Source organism: Pelobates fuscus, chromosome 5 (genome assembly GCF_036172605.1).
Source record: "Pelobates fuscus isolate aPelFus1 chromosome 5, aPelFus1.pri, whole genome shotgun sequence".
NCBI classification, from domain to species: Eukaryota; Metazoa; Chordata; class Amphibia; order Anura; family Pelobatidae; genus Pelobates; species Pelobates fuscus.
In genome coordinates this window covers 74,463,586-74,491,025 of record NC_086321.1, presented here as the reverse complement: position 1 = coordinate 74,491,025, position 27,440 = coordinate 74,463,586, and the positions used below count along the sequence as shown (strand labels likewise).

At 37.9% G+C, this 27,440-nt stretch overlaps 1 protein-coding gene across 3 annotated transcripts in view; it reads left to right on the top strand.

Moving 5' to 3' along the window:
• The window catches only part of DAB2 (DAB adaptor protein 2), a 162,996-nt gene that overhangs the window by 59,166 nt on the left and 76,390 nt on the right, over positions 1-27,440 (top strand). For all 3 annotated transcript variants that reach the window (XM_063453999.1, XM_063453998.1, XM_063453997.1), the window contains exon 2: positions 22,092-22,304. In XM_063453999.1, the coding sequence (XP_063310069.1) occupies positions 22,217-22,304 (88 nt within the window). In that variant the 5' untranslated portion in view covers positions 22,092-22,216. The remainder of the gene's footprint in view (positions 1-22,091; positions 22,305-27,440) is intronic.

The following is a 27,440-nucleotide window of genomic DNA, read 5'->3' as shown; positions in this document are numbered from 1 at the left end:
TGGACTTGATCCAATTTCACAAGTAAGACACAATGGGTTTTATGTAATATTTAGTAACATGCTTAATAATGTAAAAAAAAATCTTACTTTAAATTATTATTGTTTTTATTATTATGTATAGTTAAAGGATCCTGAATTGTTTTAAGATTGTGACACTAAAACATATATGCCAGCATTTCGTGCCCACCATATGGCACGGTCCTGGGAAGGGAAGAGAGCAGACATGCAGGTGTAAGGTCCACCTGTCAAAAAAAAGGCAGCTCCACCTGTCAAAGAGGGCATGTCTACTTGTCAAAGAGGATGGATCCACCTGCCAAAATGGGCAGGTCTGCCTTTCAAGGAGGTGGCACCTACTTTAGAGAGGTTGATCAGGCTGATTGACAGCCTTAATTCTCCAGCAGACCATGCACAAAGCACTGCTCAAGCATTCTGTGCATAGTCCTAGTACCCCACCCCCTACCCCCACACAGACCGATTTCAAAACGCGAGACAGGTATTTGCAGGGACATTACCCAAAAATACAAGACTGTCTTGGCAAATTCGGTACTGTTGGCAACTATGTATGATTGCTATGGAGAAAAAAAAAACTGAATACAGAATGAAAACAGTCCTTAGTTTATTTTTTTTTTGTTATTATTAATTTGGTCTCTTTGCTTTCAGATACGTTTTTTTTATATTCTGCTCCTAGTTGTGTACTTTCATGGCTGGAATCCAAGCATATCTTGTACTAAACAATAACGAGGGAACAATGCAATCATCAGAATAGCAAGCGTTTTACTCTTTGCTATCAACTTTGTGACAGCAATTACACATTTAGTTATATTAAAAGCAATAGCCAAGGTCTAAAATCCAAATGACACTAGGTCTTTATAAAATATAAGCAAATGAAGGTCTACTCTGCAGACTAATATTGTGGCCTGAAAGTTGTAGTACCAAATATGTTTTTATTTATTAGAGAAAACAAGACTACATATTTACATAAATGCATGAAGTAATACAATAGTATCAAATATTTTATACTCCAGGGAAATAAACAATTTTTTAAAAGCCCAAAGCTAACAAAGCAAAGTGCACTGTGCCTTTAAGGTCAATAATATTTTGGTAAACTATTAAATACAATAAATACAATAATAAATATGATTAAAACGCACTTTAAAGAGTGCAAACAAAGTGCATGTATAATTACAACAATGTGTTGTGCACCTAAACAAAAGTGCATGCGCTGAATGCAATAAAATTGTATTACATACAATTAGTGAGATAAGAGCAAAAATTGCGCGAAATGGTGTAAAGCGCAACACACTTTACTTACACTCGAGTATCTTATGTAGTAAGTAAGACAATGATGGTAGACTTCAAATGGATAATCATAAAAGAAGAAAGAACAAACACATATAGAGCAGTACGGTAAAATCAAAGAGTATACTTTAAAATACAGGACACACTCACAATTATAGAGCAGTGAATTCTGCTCTGAACTATAATCGCTTCAATGTAAAAACCCTCTTAGACTTTAATCACCCCTCCAGCTGAAGCTGTGCACTTCTCCGATCGACCGACGACTACTGAAGACTTCAGGGACCAAGAGCCGCTTCAATGCTTCTTGGAGGCGGGGCCCCAACTATCGTGACGTGCAGGCATGATGACACGTTTCGCCGATGACGTCGGCTTCCTCAGATATGAACAAGTGTCTGAATAAAATCATTACAGAATTAAATAGACACTATTTTTTCCCTTAATTTTTTCCTTTTTTTTTTACTTACCACCCTCGCATAAAAAGAATCTTAGTGTTTCTAACCTACTGCAAATCATTTTTTACCACGCTGCCATAGTGAGCCTCCACTGGTCTGGAATCTGTCATATTTGTGAAAGTTTATAAAAGTTCAGATTTCAGTGGTGATTTGCAATCTTATAATGGGGTGTAGAAACACCTTCCTGGTTGTCAATCAGACAGGCAGGAAGATTTTCTAAATATAGTTGTAGAATTTAATGGTAGCAGCAGGCGCTCATTAAGAATCATAGGAGAACTGTAAATGCATGCGCAAGAGCTTGTAGCTCCAGCACAGAGGCTTCCCAATGAGAAAACTCATTGACTCATGTATCCTCCAGAGGATGTATAGAAAAAACACTGGAGGGCTTACAAATGCTCCAAAAAGTATTGAAAACCCCTGATGGTGTTAGGCAGTCAATATAGTTCTAATTCACCATAGAGTTATACTAATGTATTGTTATATGAAGTGTGAATGAATGGGATTGGGAGCTTCTGATACAAAAACTGGTTAAATGCAAACTAATAATCCGTTTTAGTGGCCATTGTAAGAATAGTAGATTAATTAGACAAAAATGAAAGAAGAGCTATAAAAATAACAACAACCAGGAAAACATTAATATGTTTAGCTTGGAGTGAATAGCGGCACTTTCAATCATATTTAGGATCTATTGGGAAACAAAGAAATATTCCTTTTACAGAACTAGAATGGATAGACAGAGAGGTAACGTTAGGAAGTCACTGGAAAGGGGTGGGAAAGGGGGAAATATAAAAGGGAACACATTTGACAGAGAGGGTTATTAAATAGCCTTCCATTAGAAAAGCATCCTCCAACCAGTGTGTTGCACACTCATATAAATAGGGGGATTTATCCACAAATATATATCCCTTCTCCATGAACATCATTTTGGGTTGCATCAACCTGATGTACTTAAATATGGGAAGAACAGACTTAAAACTGCCTTCTTAAACTATCCCTTTTCATGATGACAGTATTGTGTTTCGGGTCCCTTAAGTCATACTCAGGCTTATTTACAAATGTGAAAATTCTGAGTGAGTTTCAAATTTAACCCTTTAATGACCGCTGACATACTAGGTAAGTCCAAAAAAATGGTTGTTTACCTGATCACTGGCGATCCCCCGCCGGCGATCGCGATCACATGGCCGGAATAGCCAGCTTGTGCAGTGCCTACAGAGCTCTCAGACTGTCCCCCTCATGCATGCAAAAAAGTTTGTAAAAGTTAGTAAAAGTTAATTAAAGCTTATAAAGTACATAAAAAGTACTTAGATCATATATATATATATATATATATATATATATATATATATATGTAAGCCTTATATTTAGCCAGTGTTTGTGACTAAGTGGCTACTAAAAATGACTGGACATACCCCATTGTAATACCTTGGGTTGTCTACTTTTGCAAAAGGTTTGCTATCAAGGGGGTAATTCTCATTCCTGGGCTACAATTTGGTCTCAAAGGCAACATAACCAGTCTGGCAAATTTCAATGTTTATAAACTGTAAAATGTAATGTGCTATGTTTGACCCTGTAACTTTCCAAAACACCATAAAATATATACATGGGGGTGTTGTTTTACTCATAAGACATTGCTGAATACAAATACGTGTACTTTATTGCAGTAACAGCTAAGGGGAGATATTAGCAGTAGAAAGAGGGAAGTGCTCATGCCATTGTACAAAACACTGGTAAGACCTCACTTGGAGTATTGTACGCAGTACTGGAGACTGTATCTCCAGAAGGATATTGATACTTTAGAGAGAGTTCAGAGAAGGGCTACTAAACTGGTTCATGGATTGCAGGATAAAACTTACCAGGAAAGGTTAAAGGATCTTAACATGTATAGCTTGGAGGAAAGAGGAGACAGGGGGAATATGATAGAAACATTTAAATACATAAAGGGAATCAACACAGTAAAGGAGGAGACTACTAAAGAAAAACTACCACAACAAGAAGACATAGTCTTAAATTAGAGGGGCAAAGGTTTAAAATTAATATTAGGAAAAAGGTGAATTACAGCTCAACACAAACACCGGGAAATGTAAAAACAGAAGAACCTCAGACGTGAGAGACAATGTAACGCGATCTGATCACTCATTGACAAAGACAGGTTCACACATTCCTGAGCTGTTCTTAGTGAAAGTTTACAGAGCTAAAAATATACACATGAATATAAACCACAGTCATTCATTATCATATCAAAGGAATCTTATGATCTTATCAAAGGAAACTTGTGTCAATACTATTATTAAATCATTTTTAATTAGTTTTCATTTGTTGTAGTGTATAAAAAGCTGTTGCTTTTATCCTGCTAATGAAGCATTGGGAACATCTCATCTATTAATTTAGAATGCCCAGGTCATGCCTCTATCGATTTTCTGCAGGCAATATTAATGATAAAATAAGGCATGTGACATTAGATGTGAGTATAAAATGTTGATGCAGTGGCAGAAGAAAAGACATTTTGGAATTTAGACCTGTTCCTGTTTTATTGTATATAATACTACTTAGCTTTGCGTTTTAGAGCGCTTTTTACGTTTTACTGTATTTAGATTGGGCAGAGTATTCAGGAATGAAAGATCTTTGCAGAACAATGGTCACAATACAATTTCCTGTTGTTGACATGTAATGAAGTTCTTGGTATGCAAGCTGTATGTGCCATGTACTCTTGGGATCAGTACCTGAAATTACATTCATTATTAATGGAGTTGCTGTAAAAAAACAAAGTTCACAAGGTAACAGCACATGCACACAAATGTAACAAAGTCATTTTCCTAGCATTATAGCTATCTGTAGTTACCTCCTCCCTCGTGGCTCCCCTCCTATGGAATGCAGAAGGGGTTAAGAAAAACCTTCTTTCACTTACCTGGCTACGCCTCCACTCCTCCTCCGCCGACATCACCCGATGGGGCGCCCTAATGTGCGGCGCTCACTGCGCTTGTATTATAACAGTGATGCTGGATGTCCTCATACATAGCGCAAGGGCGTCCAGTATCAGTTAGGCGACCAAAAGTCGCCGAACCACCTGGAACAGGTAGACAGCCACTAGAGGTGTTGTTAAACCTGCAATATAATTATTGCAGTTTATCAAAAACTGCAAAATTAACCATTGCAGGGTTATGGGGCCTGGGATACTGCAACATGACCACTTCGATGAGCTGAAGTGGTCAGGATGCCTATGGTGTCCTTGTCAACCTTACAGGACTTCTTTAATCACCTACAGAAAAAAAAAAAGAGGTTCTAGCCACACCATCTGGCCAAAGCATGTGAAGCCCTCTACTACGTCAAAGTATTCCAGTATTGAGGGACCTTACACTAGTGTTAATGTGGTATAAGAGCATGCTAGCTGCAGAAACTACTATTGATACTATTTAAATTCTCAAATTTTCTCGGTGTGTCTGTGGATCTCATGTTGTGCATTTGGCACCACTAGCAAAAAATACATGTTCTGGGCATGTCTAATTGTTTTCTGACTGCTTGTATTGAGCATTCTACCCCTGCATTGAATAGTGTAGCTATATGGTGTGACTGAATTGCCAGATTTTTCGTTACTTTAGACATCTGACATTAGTCGTCGTTCATGGTAGGAAACTGCCTATATTTTTGTGTGTGCTGCTCTCTTTTGTCCAATCTATTATTCAGAAATATCTGTGTTAGAAAACAAGTTGAGGCAAGTTTGATATTTGCATGAATTTTATTGATAATAAACAATATGGTGCAAGACTACACCCCGCTCTTTTCCTCATTTTCATCTGGCTGCATCTTCAAAGGAAAACAGCAGACAGAAAGACACGAGAAATAGTATGTATTTAATATCTATTGAGGCTCACAGTGTGTCTATTTAAATTGCGTGTTAGACATTTTGTTGAATGTGTATTAAGATTTAAAAGGACACTATAGTCACCAAATGAACTTTAGCTTAATGAAGCAGTTTTTGTAAATCATGCCTCTGAAGTCTCACTGCTCAATTCTCTTCCGTTTAGGAGTTAAATCAATTTTGTTTCTGCCCATGCAGCTCTAGCCACACCTTTCCTGTCTATGAAAAAAATGAGCTTGCATGAAAAAAACGATTTTATTTTCGATCAGATGTTAATTCACTTTAGAAGCTTTTATCCACTGCTCGTTAAAATAAACCTAGATCACACAAAGGAGGCTCATACAGGGTCTAGCATGTTATTAACAGTGCAGGATTTAAGAAATTCTAAATGAAACAGAATGTGCACTACAGGAAATGTAAGCATTAGCTCTCAGGTTACAGGAATTGTTTAGGAAGGCTGTGCACATTACATGCAGGGAGGTGTGACTAGAGCTCATAAACCAATAGATTTAACTCCTAAATTGCAGAGAATTGAGCAGTAAAACTGCACGGGCATGATCTATACATCATAACTGCTTAATTAAGCTAAAGTTGTTTTGGTGATTATAGTGTCCCTTTAATAACTTGAAAGTTCAAATTTTATGAGAAATTCTAAGTTATAGTCCATACAATGTTGTTATACATACCATATACTTACAAGATGCCCAAAATGTAATTGTGTCTAGAGAAAGGTGCAGCGTATATATGTTTTAAACCAATGTCTACTAATCCTCTATATTTACCAAATGTGCATTTGTGAGGTGTGAAAAATAAAATGTAATGTAGATATTTACAATATTTACCTCTATCCTGGAACTTGACGTCTCAATCTTGGCTTACTGCCTATAAATGTTGCACTTTTTCAGAATTGATCATAGTTAATGCAAGCGGCAAAACTGACACAATGTTTCTGTTTTCTTCCTCATTTTCATTATGTGCCCTGGCTGTCCTGGGTTGAACAAGATTGTGATAGGCATCATGTTAAAAAAAAAAAAAAAAAAAACACATGGTCACACAAGTTGCAATTCAATCTCAATCTTTTATCCAGTGATATAATTTCTAGAACAGTGATTGTCCACCTTATAAAACTGCAAGCACAGCATGTTAAGTTCATTTTTCTCATGTACCGGTAACATTTTGTGACTGGGTAGACAGATGTATGGACAAGTGGGGAATGAAATTTGCACACTAGTAGTTGAATGTAATCGGAAACGGCTTTATTCATTACATAATGAGCTGACAACTAAATTGCTAAAAGACCAGGAGAGCTGAGTTCAGAAAATTCTACACATCAATGCACACCCACAGTTTCTTGAATCTTGTAGCAATGAACTCATTTAAAGCATCTTTTATAATTGTTTAAAAGCATCAACGTGTTTAACAATTGCAATAGAATATGTATACTGTTGCAAACAGATATAGTTTTAATTTCTGGGGGAAACCACTCTCTGCTTCTGTGCCTGGAAACCGTTTTAGATACAAAATGGCGGTATGACTTTATAGGCAGTAGGTAGTAGTTACTCACAGGTCACATAACCATCATTATATTTTATTGTACCTAGATAATAGATACAACCTAATTATTCGATTAGTTAGCAGTAACAGGGTTTTTGTTGCTGTTTTGGGGTTTTGTTTACACTAAGGTTGTCAATTACATAATGTTTTTGGAAATTCAGCTATCACCTGACGTTTTTAGCTTATCTGTAAGGTTATGCTTCTAGAATAAATTAATAGGTACTAAAAAGCCATAGAATTTCATCAGTGGGTCCATGACTGTTAACCTCAGGATTGGCCCTAAAAGACTGCTGTATCTGGCTGATACCTAAATTGGAGGCTGTAGATATTGGCTAGGAAGATTGACTGACTCTACCAATCATGGTTACAGTTATCTTATGTGCTATTTGTATGTTAGACAAAACAAGAGACTAATTATATCTCAAGTCAAAACCAGTAGTAAAGGCATTTAAGTTGGTCTAGATATAAACACTATACTAAACATGTATGTAATTATGCACCTTCGGAATTTGGGTATTTTTGCCTAATTGAAAAATGTATTTTTAAAAAGACCCTGGAGGTCAAAACATCGATCCTTGCGATGTAACATATGTGTTTCACAAATGCATTTTCATGATTCACAAGACCCATATGTGCACCCCTTTTGTATATTCACTGTATATCTTAAACAGTGTGGTGCGCAATGCAGTACCCCTTTGCGCCTTAATGTATCTTTCCTGGAGCCTAGAGTTATACATATAAACTGATCAGCCACAAAATTAAAACCACCGACAGGTGAAGTGAATAACATTGATTAGATCGTTACAATGCCACCTGTCAAGGGGTGGGATATATTGGGCAGCAAGTGTAGAAGGGGGACCTACACAATATTAGGCAGGTGGCTTTAATGTTGTGGCTGCTCAGTGTGTATATATGGGTGTGTAAATACAGTTATGGGAAAAAGAAAGCACGCCCTCTTTGAATTCTATGGTTTTACATATAAGGACATACTAACAATAATCTGTTATTATTATTGTTATTGCCATTTGTATTGCACCAACATATTCCGTATATGAGAGGGGGGATTTAACTATAAATAGGACAATTACAAGAAAACTTACAGGAACGATAGGTTGAAGAGGACCCTGCTCAAACGAGCTTACAGTCTATAGAAGGTGGGGTATAAAACACATTAGGACAGGAAATAGCAATCAAATAAGGTGGGAGTGAAGCAGAGCTGGAGGAGAGAGTAGAGTGCTGCCCTTTACGAGACAGCAATAGACAGGTATGTGAGGTAGAGGTTACTCTGGTAGGCCATAAGCTTTCCTAAAGAGATGGGTTTTAAGGCACTTCCTAAATGATTGAAGACTAGGGGAGAGTCTGATGGCGGAAGGAAGGCTATTCTATAGGAAGGGAGCCGCCCGCGAGAAGTCCTGCAAGCCTGAGTTGGCCGTACGGGGGCAGGCATGGGACAGGAGAAGGTCACGGAGAGAGCAGAGAGACCAAGAAGGGGCATACTTACGGATCTGTGAAGAGAAATAAGAGGGGCTAGAATTGTTCAGTGCTTTATAGGTATGGATTAGCACTTTGAATTGACTCCTATAGGATTCAGGAAGCCAATGTAAGGACTGATAGAGGGGTGAGATGTAAGAGGACCGACTAGAGAGGAAAATCAGTCTTGCGGCAGCCTTCATTACAGACTGTAGTACGGCAATATGGCTTTTAAGAAGACAAATTAGAGATTTACAATAATCCAATGCCGGAAATTACTAAATCAATGAAGTTCCTTGGTACCATCTTGCGTCAGAAAGGGGCGGATGCGGGCTATGCTTTTAAGATGGAATCTACAGGATTTAGCAACATACTGGATGTGAGGCACAAAGGTGAGGCCAGAATCAAGTATGATGCCAAGACAGCGCACTTCCAAGGATGGATTTATGTGGATACCACTAACATGAAGGGAGAGCGAAAGAGGAGGATCAATATTAGGAGGAGGAAAGACAAGGGGCTCAGTTTTAGAGAGACTGAGTTTCCGAAAGCAAGAGGTCATCTAGTCAGAGATGGAAGAAAGGCAAGCAGTGGCATGTTGCAGGACAGCAGGGGAGAGGTCCGGGGAGGAGAGATATATCTGGGTGTCATCACCGTACAGGTGGTAATGGAATCCAAATGAGGTAATAAGTTTGCCAACAGAGACCGTATAAAGAGAAAATAGAAGGGGACCAAGGACAGACCCTTGGGGGACCCCAACCGAGACAGGACAAGGGGAGGCGGTATCATTAGAAAAGGAGACACCGAATGAGCGTTAGGAGACATAATAGGAAAACCATGAGAGGACAGTCACAGAGATCTAGTGATTGAAGAGTTTGAAGAAGGAGAGCATGATCAACAGTGTCAAAGGCAGCAGAGAGGTCAAGAAGAATTAGTATGGAGTAGTGACCTTTGGATTTAGCTGCGATTAGGTCGTCAGTAACTTTGATAAGAGCAGTCTGAGTAGAGGGAGAGGGCGGGAAGTCAGATTGAAGAGGGTCAAAGAGAGAGTTGGAATTGAGGAAGTGAGACATACGGGTAAAAACAAGACTTTGCAGAAGCTTTGAGGAAAAAGAGAGCAGGGATATGGGACGGGTTAAGAGATGTTTTTTTCAGGATAGGTACTACAGTGGCATGTTTAAGGTCAGCAGGGACAATGCCAGAAGAGAGAGAGCCGTTAAGATTGTGTGCTAAGGAAGGCACAAGACAGGGAGAAAGATCTGATAAGGTGAGATGGGACAAGATCGAGCAGGCAAGTGGTGGGGCGAGAGGAAAGGAGAAGCACAGCCACCTCTTGTTCAGTAGCCGAGGACCAAGTCTGAAGGGCAGGAAGGCATGATCTACGTGTGGTTGAGAAAGAAAAAGGCAGGGTGGGGAGAATTCTTTCCTTAGCTGTTCCATCTTGTCGGTAAAGTAGCATGCAAAGGTATCGGCTGTAAGGTTAGTTTGGTCGGTGGCCATAGCAGGGTGAAGAAGAAAGTTAAAGGTGTCAAAGAGATGCCTGGGATTGTGGGAGCATGAACTAATAAGAGATGAAATGTTTAACTGTATGGCGAGGGCAAGGGTTGTGCTGTATGAACACAGTATGAATCTATAATGGAGATAGTCTGCCTGGGTGCGAAACGTCCTCCAGTAGCATTCAGCGCAACAGGAGCATCTTTACAGGTAGCTTGTTGATTTAGTATGTCACGGTTGGGAGCGTGTCCTCCTCAAGTTGCATGTTTGGAGCCGGGCTGCAGCATTCAAGGCAGAGGTGAGGGTAGTGTTATATGTGGAGATGGCGAATGAGGGACAGGATAGGGAAGGGATGGATAGCAGTTGTGAATCAATATCAGCTGACAGCTGCTAGAGGTCAATAGAATTAAGGTTCCTCTTGAGTTAGGCTGAGGTTGTTGGGTAAGGGGGTACTTGAGAGCACACAATAATAGGTGGTGTTCAGAGAGAGGAAATGGCGAGTTGCAGATATAGTTACTGTACATGCATAAGAGAAAATGAGGTTAAGGGTATTGTCAGCTACATGGGTGGGAGAATTAGCCCACTGTGATAGCCAAGGGAGGAAGTAATTGAAAGTAGTTTAGAGGCTGCTGAAGTCAAAGGTGGGTTAATGGGAATATTGAAGTCCCCAAGAATTAGGGATGGACTATTAGAAGAGAGGTAGCCAGGCAGCAAAGTGGTCAAGGAAGAGGAGAGGGGAACCAGGGGGCGATAAATAACAGCAATGTTAGCAGAGAAGGGTTTGAAAAGGTGAATCAAATTAATTTCAAATGATTGGAAACAGAGGTGTAGCAGATGCAGGGGTAGCAGTGTCAGAGGGGGAAAGCCATGTTTCTGTTAAGTCTAGGGAACGAGAGATGAAGAGGTCGTTCCATAGCAGGTCTTAAAATTGGGTAAATACAACCTCAGATGAACAGCAACACATGACACATTAGACAGTATAATGATTTATTTAACAAAAGTTGTTTATATCCTGATATTTAACCCCTTAAGACCGCAGGACGTTCTATGCCGTCCTTATTTTGGTGGCTCTAAACACCGCAGGACGGCAAAGAACGTCCTGCAATCTTTTGTACTTACCCGGTCGCCGGCGATCCCAAGCCGGCGATCGCGGTATGGGGGACTTACCTGGGTGCCCAGGGAGTCCCCCTCTGTTCTCTTCAGCACCCCAGGGCCATGTGATCACGAGGTCCTTGCGAGGACCCCGCGATCACATGGACGGCATAGCCGTCCATGTCAATGCCAGCAGGGGGAGTGCCTCTAATGACAGGTACTCCCCCTGCTGCCTGGAAATAAAATAAAATAAGTTAAAACAGTGTAAAAATAAGATTATATATACTTAGATCATATATATTTATTATATATATGATCTAAGTATATATATACACATAAATATACATACACTGTCTACGTGTATTTTAATATTAATATATACATAATTATATATATATATATATATATATATATATATATATATTAATATCAAAATACACGTACAATGATATTGATTAAATATATATATAATTTTCATTATATATATTTATATATAATAAAAAATAAATATATAAATATGTTAAAAAATACAATTTAAAAAATAATAAAAAATAAATAGATAAAAAATATATAAACATGCGTCATTTCGTTCTAACTGTATTTTAAAATTAATATATATTGATATCAAAATACATGTAGAACGAAATAATATATATATCTATATACATAAGTATATACGTATATATCACTATATATATATATATACCTATATATAAATAAAAATAATAAAAAAATTATATACATATATATATACACATATATATATAATAATTCTACGTATATATTTATGTAATAATTTTACATAATTAGGTCATTTTATTAATTACAATTTGCAGGACCTGCCTGACAACCCAGGCCGGAAGTTCAGGGAATTAAATTTTCTAGCACTATATTTAACCCTGTTACTTTCCAAGACACCATAAAACCTGTACATGGGGGGTACTGTTTTACTCGGAAGACTTCACTGAACACAAATATTACTGTTTCAAAACAGTAAAATATATTACAACGACGATATCGTCAGTGACAGTGACATTTTTTGCATTTTTCACACACAAATGGCACTTACACTGACGATATAATTGTTGTGATACATTTTACTGTTTTGAAACACTAATATTTGTGTTCAGCGAAGTCTCCTGAGTATAACAGTGCCCCTCATGTACAGGTTTTATGGTGTTTTCAAAAGTTACAGAGTCAAATATAAGGTTTGCATTTCAGTTTTTTCACATTAAAATTCGCCAGGTTGCCTTTGATGGCATACCATTTGCAATAGTAGACAAGCCAGGGTATTGCAAATAGGGTATGTTCAGTTTTTTTTAGTAGCCACTTAGTCACAAACACTGGCCAAAATTTGCGTTCAAATTCGTTTATTGCATTTTCAAATATTAACATTAACTTTGGCCAGTGTTTGTGACCAAGTGGCTACTAAAAAAGACTGGACATACTCCATTTGCAATACCTTTGGTTGTCTACTTTTGCAAATGGTATGCCATCATGGGGGTAATTCTTATTTCTGGGCTACCATATGGCCTCAAAGGCAATGTAACCAATCTGGCGAATTTTAATGTGAAAAAACTGAAATATGTAACACGCTATATTTGACCCTGTAACTTCCCAAAACACCATAAAACCTGTACATAGGGGGTACTGTTTCACACATGAGACATCGCTGAATACAAGTATGTGTATTGTATTGCAGTAAAAGCAAACAGTATTTTGACATTCACAGTTAAAATGTCATGTAGAACTAAAACAATTTAAAACATTCTTATTTTCTCCCATTTTTTTCATATTAAATTATGTTCCATACCTAAATATTTGATGTTAAACGAAATCCCTGTTTCCCCTGAATAAAATGATATATAATAAGTGTGGGTGCATTTAATATGAAAGAGGTGAATTACGGTTGGACAGACATATAGCGCAAATGCCAGGTTTTGTTTACGTTTTTTTTGGATCACAACTTGTACATTTGGCTTTGGTCTTAAGGGGTTAAACCATAGTATTCCCATGTCTGTAGATAGATAGATAGATAGATAGATAGAAACAGTCTAAGACTGAGGTCCATATTTACACGTCTTTGAAACGTCTTCCAAAACAGATTCTTGCAGATGTTTCAGGAGTTACACATTGACTCAGGAATGAAAACATGGAAAAATAAGTGGGTTTTTTTTTTAGACGAGACATCATTTTAACTTCTGCCCAAGTACAAAGTAATTTGTGTCATGTTGTTACAGAATGTTCTTTCATGTAGGAGCAGCTTGTATTTTTTTTTTATGTATGTTCCATTTTAAACATTTTACTAAATTAAAATGATTTTTTTTTAATATACTATTTCACAATCAGTTACAGAGCACATACATGCTTTCATGGAAAGAATGTTTGTGTTTCATTACTGGAGAAAACAAAATGTTTCTTAAAAAGTGCTCTTGCATAATAGTGACAGCTGCTACAACGTATTACTGTTACAGGCTTCATTTACCACTATTACGTTTGATAGTTCATTTACATAATAGTTTAGAACACAACATAAAAGTAAAACATGATTTTAGTTTGAAAAAGTTATTATATATCGGATTGTTAATTATGTTTGTGGAAATCCGATTTCAGGGTACATTTAGGTGATAACGCTTTATGTTACTTAATTTTATATTAATTACATAGAATTTTATATTAATTACATAGCATCGTAATCCAGAGAACTTTACATATGTATAAGAATACACTTATAATCTACCTTTTGGTAATTTAAGTGGACCGATGGGGCGAGGAGCCTTGGCCAGTGTCCTCTGTAGATCAGTCGTCACCTATGTTTGACCTCAGATCTGCATACATAGTTAAAGATGGTTTTCAACTGTCACAGCTCCTCCGGTGTCTGTATGTGATGCTGGATAGGAAGGGGAGGGTATCATTTCCAATCTGCTACGAGCAGCTTCTTACACATGAAATGTATTAAAGCAGGAGTGGTGCACACTCTATAGTAGCTCCTGCAGTTCTACTGTCAATCATAGGAAGCTGACTGAACTACAGTCAGGGGAGGGCTTGCAGCCTTAGGTTTGGGGGCAAATCCAGTCAAGTGGCCCATTGCACCACCAAATCAGCTCCACATCCATGCCCACCTTTTCCTGGTTTTATAACGGATATTGATGTTATTCTAATCAGTAGCTCTTTGCCATACCCAATCTGTGACCTTTCTGAAACTCAGTTTTTTTTTTCTTTATAAATTCTTTTATTCCATTTTTGACACAAGATACATAAACCGACATAACATCACAAGTCGAATTACATCCTTACTTATTCATTACATTCAGTAGTGATATCTTTAAATTTCTCAGATATATTATTCTTATTCCTCAGCAGGTTCAGTAATGAGACGGGACCTCCTTAGGTTTCCTTAATCTGTGTGTTCTTTCTATTATAGGAACATAAATTTCACTCTGTAGGCCAGCTTCTTGAAAAAAAGAGTCTGAAACTCAGTTTTAGAAGCTGGTTCCTGCTGGGAGACCTGAAGATCTAGAATAGGTTTTAACCCATTAAGTTAATAGAGTGCCATAGGAACTTCATTTAGATTAAATTGTTATGGTAAACAGTGTTCCTTTAAACATAACCAATATATCTACATTTCACAAAATCAAAAAAGTTAATGCATTGATAATTTTGTATTTTTTATTTTACCTGGGATGATGGAAGGGTCCAAAGTCTCAGGTCTGTCAGGTACCAAAGTCTGTCAGGTACCAAAGGCTCAGCCTAGTGTCAAGGATGAAGTGGAGGGATCACTTGTCTTCCACGTTTCCCTCCTGCTCCAGTCTCCTTTTCTTTGCCTTCTTCTGACACTGTCTTCTCCTCCTTGACTCCTTCTGCTCTCCCCTACTTTCCTTTTGCTCTCCTTCTGCTTCCCCTCCTTTCCTTTTGCTCTATTTCTGCTTTCCCCTCTTTTCCTGTTTTTCTCCCTTCTGCTCTGCTCTCCTCTCCTTTTGCTCTCCTTTCCTTCTTATCTCCTTTTGCTCTGCTCTGCTCTCCTTTTGGTCTCCTTCTGCTCTGCTCTCCTCTTCTTTTGCTCTTCTTTACTTCTTCTCGCCTGTTGCTCTGCTCTGCTCCCTTAGTCTGGTGCTCCATGCAAGATCTCACCTCGTGGATTTTTAATGATCAGGAGAACTGTGAGGAATCAGCCCAGAACAACACTGGAGGATCTTGTTAATGATCTCAAGGCAGCTGGGACCATAGTCACCAAGAAAACAATTGGTAACACACTACGCTATGAAGGACTGAAATCCTGCAGCCCCCGCAAGGTTCCCCTGCTCAAGAAAGCACATGTACAGGCCTGTCTGACGTTTGCCAATGAACATCTGAATGATTCAGAGGAGAACTGGGTGAAAGTGTTGGGGTCAGATGAGACCAAAATCTAGCTCTTTGGCATCAACTCAACTCATCGTGTTTGCAGGAGGAGGAATGCTGCCTATGATCCCAAGAACAACATCCCTACCGTCAAACATGAAGGTGGAAACATTATGCTTTGGGGGTGTTTTTCTCCTAAGGGGACAGGACAACTGCACCGCGTCACATGGATGATGGAAGGAGCCATGTACCGTCAAATCCTGGGTGAGAACCTCTGTTACCTCAGCCAGGGCATTGAAAATTGGTCATGGATGGGTATTTCAGCATGAAAATTACCCAAAACACACAGTCAAGGCAACAAAGGAGTGGCTCAAGAAGAAGCACATTAAGGTTCTTGAGTGGCCTAGCCAGTCTCCAGACCTTAATTCCATAGAAAATCTGCGGAGGGAGCTGAAGGTTCAAGTTGCCAAACGTCAGCCTGGAAACCTTAATGTCTTGGAGAGGATCTGCAAAGAGGAGTGGGACAAAATCCCTCCTGAGATGTGTGCAAACCTGGTTGCCAACTACAAGAAACATCTGATCTCTGTGATTGCCAACAAGGGTTTTGCCACCAAGTACTAAGTCGAAGGGGTCAAATACTTATGTCACTCATTGACATGCAAATCAATTTATAACTTTTTTCACGTGCGTTTTTATTTGTTTGTTATTCTGTCTCTCACTGTTAAAATACACCTACAATTAAAATTATAGACTGATCATTTCTTTGTCAGTGGGCAAACATTCAAAATCAACAGGGGATCAAATACTGTTTTCCCCTCACTGTACAGAAGACAGAGGGATACTACTTTGCAAAAAAAAAACTTCAGACTCGACATCACCCTAATCACCCCTTGTCTTCTAACTCTAAATGTAATCCCTTCTTAAATCTAAAGAAATTGTTTCCTTAGTCCTAGATTTAAGTACTCAAAGACTAAACCTAGGTTTATCTTTTTAAAACACCTCTATTCTAATTCTAATTTAACCTAACTCTAACCCTAGACTTAATCATCCTAAATACCTCTGTATCAAATTACTCTAACCCTAAACACTCTTTACACCACATCTATAACCCATGTGTAATCTAGGCCTGATGTTGACCCCTCTGTATACCCACTTTACCCTAAACACATCTAACATTGGTATTATTTTAATATTTTTGGATTCGCTTTTCAAATATATTTTTTAAGAATTTAAATTGGTTTAATATCTTGAAATATATTTTAAACATTTTGATATTGCTTTATATATTGATAGAATTTTTTATATATTAGGTATTTTTTATTTTAAAAGTTTATTAAAAAATCATTTGAAAAAACACATCCACAAATTTTAAATGGAGGCCATTATTTTTGCCTCTGCATGCATTCATACAGTTCTGTACACTCACTGTGCTCACAGATCTAAAACATGTTACAAGCAGAAACATGCACATGCATATAAACCTTTTTGTGCATCTCTAAATTTTCCTTTTACCCTTCATGTGTCTCTTAAACCACCCTTTACCGTTTGTGTGTTTCTTAACTCCTACATTTTGGGGGCATTGGAGTCTGGCTGTTACCAAGGTAGGTGAATATGTTCATTGCTGCTATGGTCAGTACCTACCTGGCACACCTTGAGCCAGACTCTTGCAGAATAATGTTAAGTCTCCTGATGTAATCGTAATAAGATTCTGATGGGGATTAGATGAAGGGTCTGTCTGTCTGTCTACAACATGTTGAGTCAGCCATTTGAAACAGTGCATTGGCTAGCATAAAATCTAACTAACTGGATTCTATCCATATGCTGCTCAGTATCATTTGTTTGTGACGTATGTGCTCTGTGGCAGTTTTAGAGTATTTTTTAGGATTTTCAGATCAGGCAATGTCAAATGTAATAAAACATTAAAACATATGGAATTTCACTGTCTGAAAACTGTATCTAATAACCAAAGCTGCAGCTTTACTTTAGAACAGCATTATTCTCACTATCCATTAACTGACATAGCCATAACACCAGCTAATGGAAGGTTACATTTAAACAGCTATTACAGGTGCATTATCAGTTTTACTTAATGCTTGTAATCTTTGTGTAAATTGCCCATTGTAGTCGATATTTGCGGTTTTAAGTGTAATCCAACATTCAGAACTCTTATAAATCTCATTAATAGTTTTTTACGATTCTAAGGAGGTCAAGCATGCATTTGATCAGTTTTTTTTTGCTTTTTTCTTTTCTTTTATTTTTTTGTTGTGCACAAAATTAACAAAGAGCCTTGGTAGGCCACAACAGCAGTATCAAGGTATATAGAAGTTCAGTATGCAATACAAGTTGTGACATTTGCTAGCCAGGCACATTTTTGTTTTAGTAGAAGCAAGGTTAGATTTCTCTTTTTGTTTAGTAAGCTAGCAAGGCATACATGTCGGGTTACTTATCTAAAGGCATAACCTAATAGTTAATCCTGACCTGTATGAGAGGGTCGAGACACATACACATTTACAGTTGCGAGAAAAAGTATGTCCACTTTATAGGGCAGGGCAGCTGTAACCAACACCTCCAATCTCATCTCATTGATTGGACTCCAGTTTGCTGACATCTCACTCCAATCAGCTCTTGGAGAGGTCATTAGTCTAGGGGTTCACATACTTTTTCCACCTGCACTGTGAATGTTTACATGGTGTGTTCAATAAAAACATGGCAACATTTCATTCTTTGTGTGTTATTGGCTTAAGCAGACTGGGATTGTCTATTATTGAGACTTAGATGATGATCAGATCACATTTTATGACCAATTTGTGCAGAAATCCATATCATTCCAAAGGGTTCACATACTTTTTCTTGCAACTGTATATACACACATACACACATATTAACTGTCAGGTTCATATATGCTTTAGTCTATATATGTAGAATAAAAGTATGGTGTGGAACTGTCTAGGCATACCTGTCCAGTATCTATAGAAAACTTTGAAGCAGAATAGACCCTCTAGACAGGAAAAGTGCTATCCACAATAATAAATTGGATTAACATGTTAGGCAAACTAATGAACAACAAACAATAACTGGAGCACATTAAATTTAAGCAGATCGTCTGGACCGCACTGACAGGTGGAATGTAGTGGGGCAGTATCATGTTATGCAGGACTCAGACACGGCAGATGAAGGGATTTTGTTCGGGATAAGAGGTCTGCAAATACTTTTGACCAGCATCTCAAGCGGTTGCACATTGTATGTAAGCGATACTAATCTAAACAGGCTGGCCCATCCCGTCACCGCTGCAGGCTTCTGGACCCAGGTAACGCCAGGTGGGGTGAATGAGCATGTCGATTATTGCTTCTCCACTGTGCATTGGGACCTCAGTGTTGTTGCATGCTGTGTTTTAGCCTCTTGTGCTTGTTTGAGCGCCGCCATGATGAGGCCTGCGGTTTGGAGGCACCCTCTTGGTTAGAAGGGTGCTTGGCTGTTGTGAGGCAAGTTCTGCCCTCTATCTTGCACCAGAAATTGGCAAGCAGTGCATCCAGCTTTTTGTTAGAGTCCATGGTGTGAGTCAGTGGGACTGGGGAGGCACATGGCATCCGCAAATGATGGGTGTCGCACTGGGTTGTAGGTATATGGAGGTGGCTTTGCCTTGTGCTCTCACTGATCTAGAATTGCCTCTCTTAGTTGGACCGCGATAACCCCCGACGGTCCAGGGGGAGGAGTAATGGGGCTTTTGCTCGTTTTGCGTAGTAACCATGTGACGCCCTGGTTTCTGAGGAGCTCTGCTAAAGCACGTCTGTCCTCCATGCTAGTCAGGCTCCGCACCCCACATTTGATCAGTTTTAATGTTGTTTTACTTTTTTAAATATCTTCAAGAAATTATATTTTTAGTAAATAGCGAATGCATAAAAATAAAAATGTCTCAACAAATGTTATACATGATAACAGTCAATGCACCTCATTAGTTCTGCCTGCCAATTGTATAAATCTGACGAACATGGATTTAATTTAAAACTCTATGGTCTCCTGTAATGTGATACACTGACAATGTTTGGCTTAGGTGCATGCAACCGAAGAAACCCAATGTCTAATCCCCATGCCACTGCTACCAGCTCAGGCAGTAAAGAATTTAAAATTAACCCATTCAATGCAGGCCCTGCACATATCAAATATTTTTATTTGTTGCCTTCAATTGTGAAAAAAAAAATTTTGAACTTAATTTACTTTTTTCCTGAAAAACAAAATAATGAAATTGCTAAATGAGGGAGTATATATTATGATTTAGAACTTCAGATTCCTTGAATGCACTTTATTTAGTGGGGATAGCCTTGATTCCGTCACCTGCAGAATAAAAGCAATTATGTGAGCAGAACCACAAAGCTAAAACTCCGTAGTTTGAGTTACTTTCATCTTTCCTGGTAAGGAAGCCTAAAGCAATAACAGATCATAAATAATTTGTGAACATAAGAGGTTTAGTAATAGACACATTTGTTGCATAAATGGTTTAACAGCCTTGTTATTGTGTCATTCGCTGACTGGATTATGTTGTTGCGATTTTGTGGCAGACTCTAGAAAACCACATTTCAGAATTTTCCAGTAAAAGTAGCGATATAAAACACACACATTGCACAGAAAATACTGTACCTTTATATTTTTTGTATTATAATGTTATCAGTGTTTCTCTATAAATTTATATTAAGGTAGCCATATGAACACAGTTGGGTATAGTTAGCAACTTTGTGACAATTGCAGTAAAATACAGGTTTAAAGTACAGGTTGGGGAAACAATAGAAATGTAATGGCAGGTAAGGGACATAAATAGGTTGGAAAGAGGCTAAATCAATGAAAAATGGGGAAACATTTCAAATTATAATAAAAAGGTGGAACAACGCACAGGAAGTTTCCACAGTGGCGTTCGTGGTATGTTTACACCGGAGAAAGAACATAAGGCATTCAAGCAAATTAATAATTATAAAATCATGGGGTTATACCATCCAACCCATGTCTATAATATAAAAGTACGTAGTATAACGGAGCACTTCCCTCAATAAATATTTGAAATTTTTTTTAAAGCCAGAAACAAGAGAACTGTTAATGTAAATAAAGCTTTCAAACAAACAAGAGAACTGTTAATGTAAATAAAGCTTTCAAGAGAGGCTGTAGTGTAGTTATGCCTAAAATGCATGAATTTCGACATTATAACAATATAGTGCAGAAAAGCAAAAAAAAAAAGTTATTTCAAATTGTAAGTTTAGAGGAACACTCTAAGCACAAAAACACTTCTCCTTCAGCGGTTTTTGTACACAGAATCTGTCCCCACAGCCTGACATTATAGTATACTGCTGTTTCGGAGAACTTGCAATATTTACATTTGTCCACAACAGCCAGAATAGTTGGCATGAGACGCCTTTATTTTGTTTCTGATTGACTTCAGAAGGATTCATACCGAGGGGAAAATCATTTCCCTGGTGGGGATGCAATCAACTATGTTTGAGTTTATGCATCTCCAACATATGTTCGATAGTATGCAGATCAAATGTTTATTGCCTGTGTGTTTACCTGTAGGCTGGGAAATAAACATAGAAGTTGTTTGCTGTCTTTCTTGATCACTTTTATTTAACTTTTTCCACTTCTCTAACAGTTTGGTTATTTAAAAGGAAACACTGTAGGCACCCAGACCACTTCAGCTAATTGAAGTAGTCTGGGTGCTGTGTCCCTTTTACACTTAGTGCTGCAATGTAAAACACAGCTCCTGAGAAACTGTAATGTTTACATTGCAGCTCTAAGTCTGGCCACCGTGGCTGTCTACACCCTGGCTGTCTACAAGACAGCCACTAGAGGGCTTCCTGAATTGAAATAGACCTTAAGTCCTCTGCATGAGGACATCCAGCATCAGATTTTTACCCAAAGGAAAGCATTGATTTAATGTTTTCCTATGGGGAGGTCTAATGCGTGCGCGCAGCGCTTGCTGCGCATGTGCATTACCACCAGCTCGTTGCGGTCAGTTGGAGAGGGAGGGACATCGGTGCTGGGAAAAGGTAATTGTATAAAGGGTTTTTAACCCTTTATCTACTAGGGTGCGGGCGCAAGGGAGGGGGGAAGCAGAAGGAGCTATAGTGCCAGGAATACAGTTTTGTATTCCTGCCACTTATAGTATCCCTTTAAATTGATAATTTTGATCCATATTGCCTCCCAAAAAACACTGGGTATCAGCAAATACGTTTCCCCAAATCCGGAAAATCTGGCTTAGAGGAATCAATTTCCTCATATGTAGTTCAGTCACAAATTCCCAAAAGTACTGTGCATTTGCTTACAAAATTCCTAAGTTTAAAAATAACATAAAAATGCATGTTGCCAAAGATGATCTGAGGATATAATTAAATTAGTTTTTATGCTGTCAACCATTAAAACTCAAGTTATTATATAACTACTTGATATGGTGGTTTGAATCTCGTAATTCATTAGCCAGTGGTTAAAAATAAACACTTGCCTGACCATTACTTATTACTCTGAGTAATATCTAATAATGTTATTTTTTTGTCTTGTAGGTGTGAACATGCCCTCCTGCTGAGGGAATCTTTTTGGGAGTTCCGCCATTGCATTTCAATCTGAATATTTAATTTTTATTTTTATTTTTTTAATGAAACTGAAGTTGTGAGGCAGGCATCCAGACATGTCCACCGATGTAGAAACCAGCACCACCACCACAAGTGATGTGGTACCCCCAACAAAACAGCCATCAAAGAAAGAGAAGAAAAAAGGTAAATAACACATCAGAATATCTGTCTTTCATCAAGATGTAAATTAAAAAATAAAATTGTTTCTACTCAGTATCAAAGCACTTTAAAAGACATCTCTCTCCGTAGAACTTTGTTGATACCTTCAAGGGGATGAGAAGGTTAAGTTCTTGAAGCATATGACTCATAAGGATCATTAACAAGACAGCAGTTAGCAGACTCTCTCGAGTCCTTCTGCATGTAACAGAAGGTCGTGGTTTAGTATGTGCACAATGACTGTTGTGTTTATACTGTGTAATTTGGGCGTTACTTGAAATTTTTGTATGAGCAGATTTAAAACACATGAGGGAGAATTTCATTTTATTTTAATTTACTGTCCCAATGTTTTAGTGGTCATAATTTGCTATAGCATTGAAGAATTATTTTTTTTTGGGGGGGGGGGGATATGCATTTATCCAATGCATGTGGAGTGCTAGTTAATATCAGATTTTTGTTTGTCTTTTAATTAATGTTAAACTGTCTATTCATGCATAGCCCTATTGACATGGTAATCTAGTTAATAAAACTACAGTCTATCAAGTTAAACCTTTAAAAACTACTTTTTTACACTGTTGAGCCAAAGGAAGTTGAAAACCACAATTTGAAGCAATGGCCAACTGTGCTAGAAAATGGGGATAAAGATCATCCTTGACTCCATATATGATATATATCATAGTACACCATAAATGTGTATTATGTATGTTTTAAAAATGTTTTTAAATATTTGTTTTACTTTTTGCTTTAATGAATAAAGCCTTAATAGAAGATTTATTGGAGCAGTTGGCCTATTTTGGCACCCCAGCGCATTTCACTTGATGATTCATATTACTTTTGTTCACAACCATGTGTGCTTCCCAGGCTAGCTATCATTGGTTTTATAAAGACATATGGCTAATTAAACATTATTATTTCAAAACTTGCAGTGAAAATGTATGTCTCGTTTTTCCCATATGGTCCGATTTCAGTCATTTTTAGTATACTGGTATACCTCAATGGGAGAGACAATACACACCTTTTTTATAGCACAGTGCTTCAAAAAGTATAGAAGAAAAATGGCTGAAGGGTTAGACAGAGTCCAATCCTAAAGTCACAAAAATTAGGACTAGATGGGCAACAGGATGGGCATAACCCAAAGCGATAAATCAGAAAAAAAATCCCCAATTGTCAAAGGTTGCTGGAAAGGAGAACGAATTCAACCTCCAACCCACATTAACCAGAGGTGCGCCCATACAGAGTAGTATATAGCTCATTTACCATGATTTATACCGTATCGAAAAGAAAAAAAAAAACTTTAATATAGAAATGCAATAATAAAAAAAAAAAAAAAACTGGGAAAGACAGTGCTACCCTCTACGGGTCTAGGTCATAGATGGAGTCTAGATATTATTGTGCAGATATATACAGGAAAGCTTAAAACAGTTATCTGGTGTAAAGTTGATTCAGATAATGTAAGAATAGTCCTGATTATCAAGGAGAAAATTGCTCCTCAAAGTAGTGGAGACAGAGACGGTAAGGGATGTCTACTTGTAGATAGAGTGCATCTGAAAAAAGCAGGTGCTGCCAGTAGTAGGGGCAAACCTGAGATAGTGTATGAGTCACGATGCGTATATCTCTAAGTTAAACGGTAATCTTAGTAAGCCTCTAGTCTAAGCTGTATGCTTAAATACGTTATGCCACAAACAGTGGGGTCAGGTAGAGGAGGCAACCCCAGATTAATAATATGTTAACAAACCAATTAACTCTTAATCTAAAGTGCAAAAAGTCTTACACCTGAAAAACGTATATCTGTGGCCACAGTGGCAATTAATCCAAAGGTAGTAGAAAACCAGCTGGTAATTTGTGGACATTAATCCGTATAGTATGGTCAGGTAAAGAAGGCAACTCCAAATCAAAAGAATATATATATATTAATAGTTTAGTTTTAACTCTTAATTATAGAGTGCCAAGTATCTTATACCCGAAAGGAATATTAGCAACCAGCTACTAGTACCCTAGTAACCACCCTTGTACAAAGTAGCTAATATTAGCAACCAGTTATTAGTACCCTGGTAAACACCCTTGTAGGAAGTGGCTAAACAGTAAAAGCTAAATTACAGCTTAGAAAAGTTTATAGAGGTAATCCTAAATGAACAAGGCTTATAGAGAATCCCTAAATCTCCTGTCTCATAAGTCCCCTATCTAGTGGTAACTCTGCTGCACATCAAACGTTCCGAACTAAGGACTAGCTAGATCATCCATCCTAATCCCCAACCCATGAAAGAAAAAACCCCAATCGTGAAAATAGAAAGCAAATAAAGAAGGCTAACTAAGAGCCTAAGTCTGGCATCATAAATTGTGAAGCCTAAATCTGGCGTCCTTGCAGACGCGCGTTTCAGCGCTATGTGGCGCCTTTGTCCAAAGCAAAGGAATACATGGACCCCGCCGGACTTTTAAACGGACTAGCCCCGCCCATCATGCGTCATGCGACCAATCGTAGGCCGCCACGGAGCAAAGAGGGGAGGAGCTATCGTCCGATCAAATCAAATAGAATAGTGTGTCCGGGAGGAGCATGTAGCAGCGAGCAGGATCGCTGCATAAAGCAGTGGCTCGCGTTAACCCCTAGTGTCCCTGATTGTTCACAACGTAAGAGTATATATTTAATCAAAGTGGCGACTGACATAGACTAAACAAGTCTGTACTTAGTAGAACGCTGAACAAAGTCTCCTAGCCTGAATAGGTGTAGGAGAAAGGGACAGTGGGGTGTCCATTGTGCCCCAAATAAAAAATAATAATAAAAAAGGGCAGCTGCTGTATTTACTAAAAAATTAAAGGTGTACATGTTAAAAAACATGGGCAATTTTATGAGCTGTGAATGCCTACCAAAGGAGGTGTATTATACATAGATGGCAAAGATCATGATTTGCAGGAAAAAATTATCCGTTAAATCATGTTTGCTTAATAGTTATAGTCATATATATCGTAAGATCAAATCTTATTTGCGAAAAAAAGGGATTTTTTAAAACCTGTATGCTGAATATTAACAGACATATAATTTGAAAAATCAGTCATCTTATTAGCTATTTACAGAGATATTTGTGGTCAGTCGTCTTTATTAACTATTTACAGATATTTACAGAGATGTTTGGTGAAAACGATTCACCCATTCCAGAGCAGTACCAGAGGTACAGGAAATTATTGCAAAAAAATAAAAAAATTTTATATAAAAAATATATATATATTGTTAGAGAAAGGGAGAAAAAGAGAACCCTTCATTCAGGCCTTGAGGGCTCAGGGTCTTGAGTTGGTAGATCCAGAAACATTCCCTCTGTCTAAGAAATTTGTCATAATTTCCTCGTCTGGGGTTTCTTTTGACTAGTTCCAACCCGCAAAACCGTAACCCTTTTGTCTTGCCCACATATTTCTTGTTACACTCACAAGTCAAGAGATAAACAATGCCTGCTGTATTACAGTTAAAGAAGGAGGTTAAATTAAATTCCACCTTCTCTAGACTGTCTTTCACTTTCTTGGAGTCCTTTTTTATAATCTAGACTCCATCTAATGACCTAGACCCGTAGAGGGTAGCACTGTCTTTCCCAGTTTTTTTTTTATTATTGCATTTCTATATTAAAGTTTTTTTATTTTCTTTTCGATACGGTATAAATCATGGTAAATGAGCTATATACTACTCTGTATGGGCGCACCTCTGGTTAATGTGGGTTGGAGGTTGAATTCGTTCTCCTTTCCAGCAACCTTTGACAATTGGGGATTTTTTTTTCTATTTATCGCTTTGGGTTATGCCCATCCTGTTGCCCATCTAGTCCTAATTTTTGTGACTTTAGGATTGGACTCTGTCTGACCCTTCAGCCATTTTTCTTCTATACTATTTCTAATTTTTTGGTTTCAATACCAGGACTAATATACCTACCATTCAACTTTAACATTAAACATTATCAATTAATTCCTCATTATTTTTCAAGTACCTGCATAAGATGGCGGGGTTTCTGTCAAATAAACCAGATAGTAATCTATGGTGCAGAGACTCTGACAATGTATTTTCAGTCGAACAGCTAGATTACTCTAACTTTACTCCAGACATTAATCAGTCTTTCAATACTTTACAGAACCTGTATAAAAAAAAAATTAAGTCCAGCTGGGAGATTTCCTCTCTAGAAAATTATATTAAGAAGGACATGATCCCCCGGGGTCTGAGGGTCCGGAATTTACCCTCTTCCTACACAGATAATACCGAACTAATGAAAGAATGGGAATCTGCAGCAGGGACCTGCTCTAAACGCTTCATGGAGATTTTAGTAAAATTTGAAAAAGAAAAAGTGTTAGAGGTCAATCAAAATTTAGAAAAAGAGATTGCCACAGTACAACAATACCAATCTAACACAGAATTTACTCAATTTGAGATGAGACTTAAGAACAATCTTGACAAGTTCCAAAATAATATAAAAATACGCAAACACCAGAAATTTGTCAGAGACTCAAAAGATTACCAAACAAATAAGGTTTACCAACATTTTAATCGCAGAGTAAGAACTAATTCTGATAACTACCTAACATCAGACTATGAGTCCTCTGATACGGATACCGATGCATCTAGTAGCTCACAAATTGAACCTCAACCACAAACCTCAACCGCTCCAGTATACACTAACCCCAAAGGCATACTCAAAAAAGGGGTGAATTTTTTAGAGATGGGCCATTTAGACGGTATACAAACTCGCAGAAACAGGTACTCTACCCGAAACAGGGAAGGGAGCAGAGGAAGGAGAAACGACCGGAGAAAATTTTAGGAGAGCTAGGGAATACCCCCAGTAACGACCCTGACTCTGGTCTAAGAGTTATCAACCTCTCCAAACAGATCCTGAACAATGACCATATTGCCCTGCTAGAAAAAGGACTATCCTTTGTACCTGTACCTCCTCTTAATAAATTCATGTGGGTTAAAGATCTCCATTTATTTGCACGAAAACTGGCATTGCATAAATTTCATGAGATCAATAAAGAAAAGAAGGCAAAATCTCATGGTATGTCCAACAGAGAATATGAGTGCCTGATGAATCTCATGGATTTATGGGAGGAAAATAACGAGACCAATCAACCCAAATATACTGACCTCAAACTAAAAAGCAA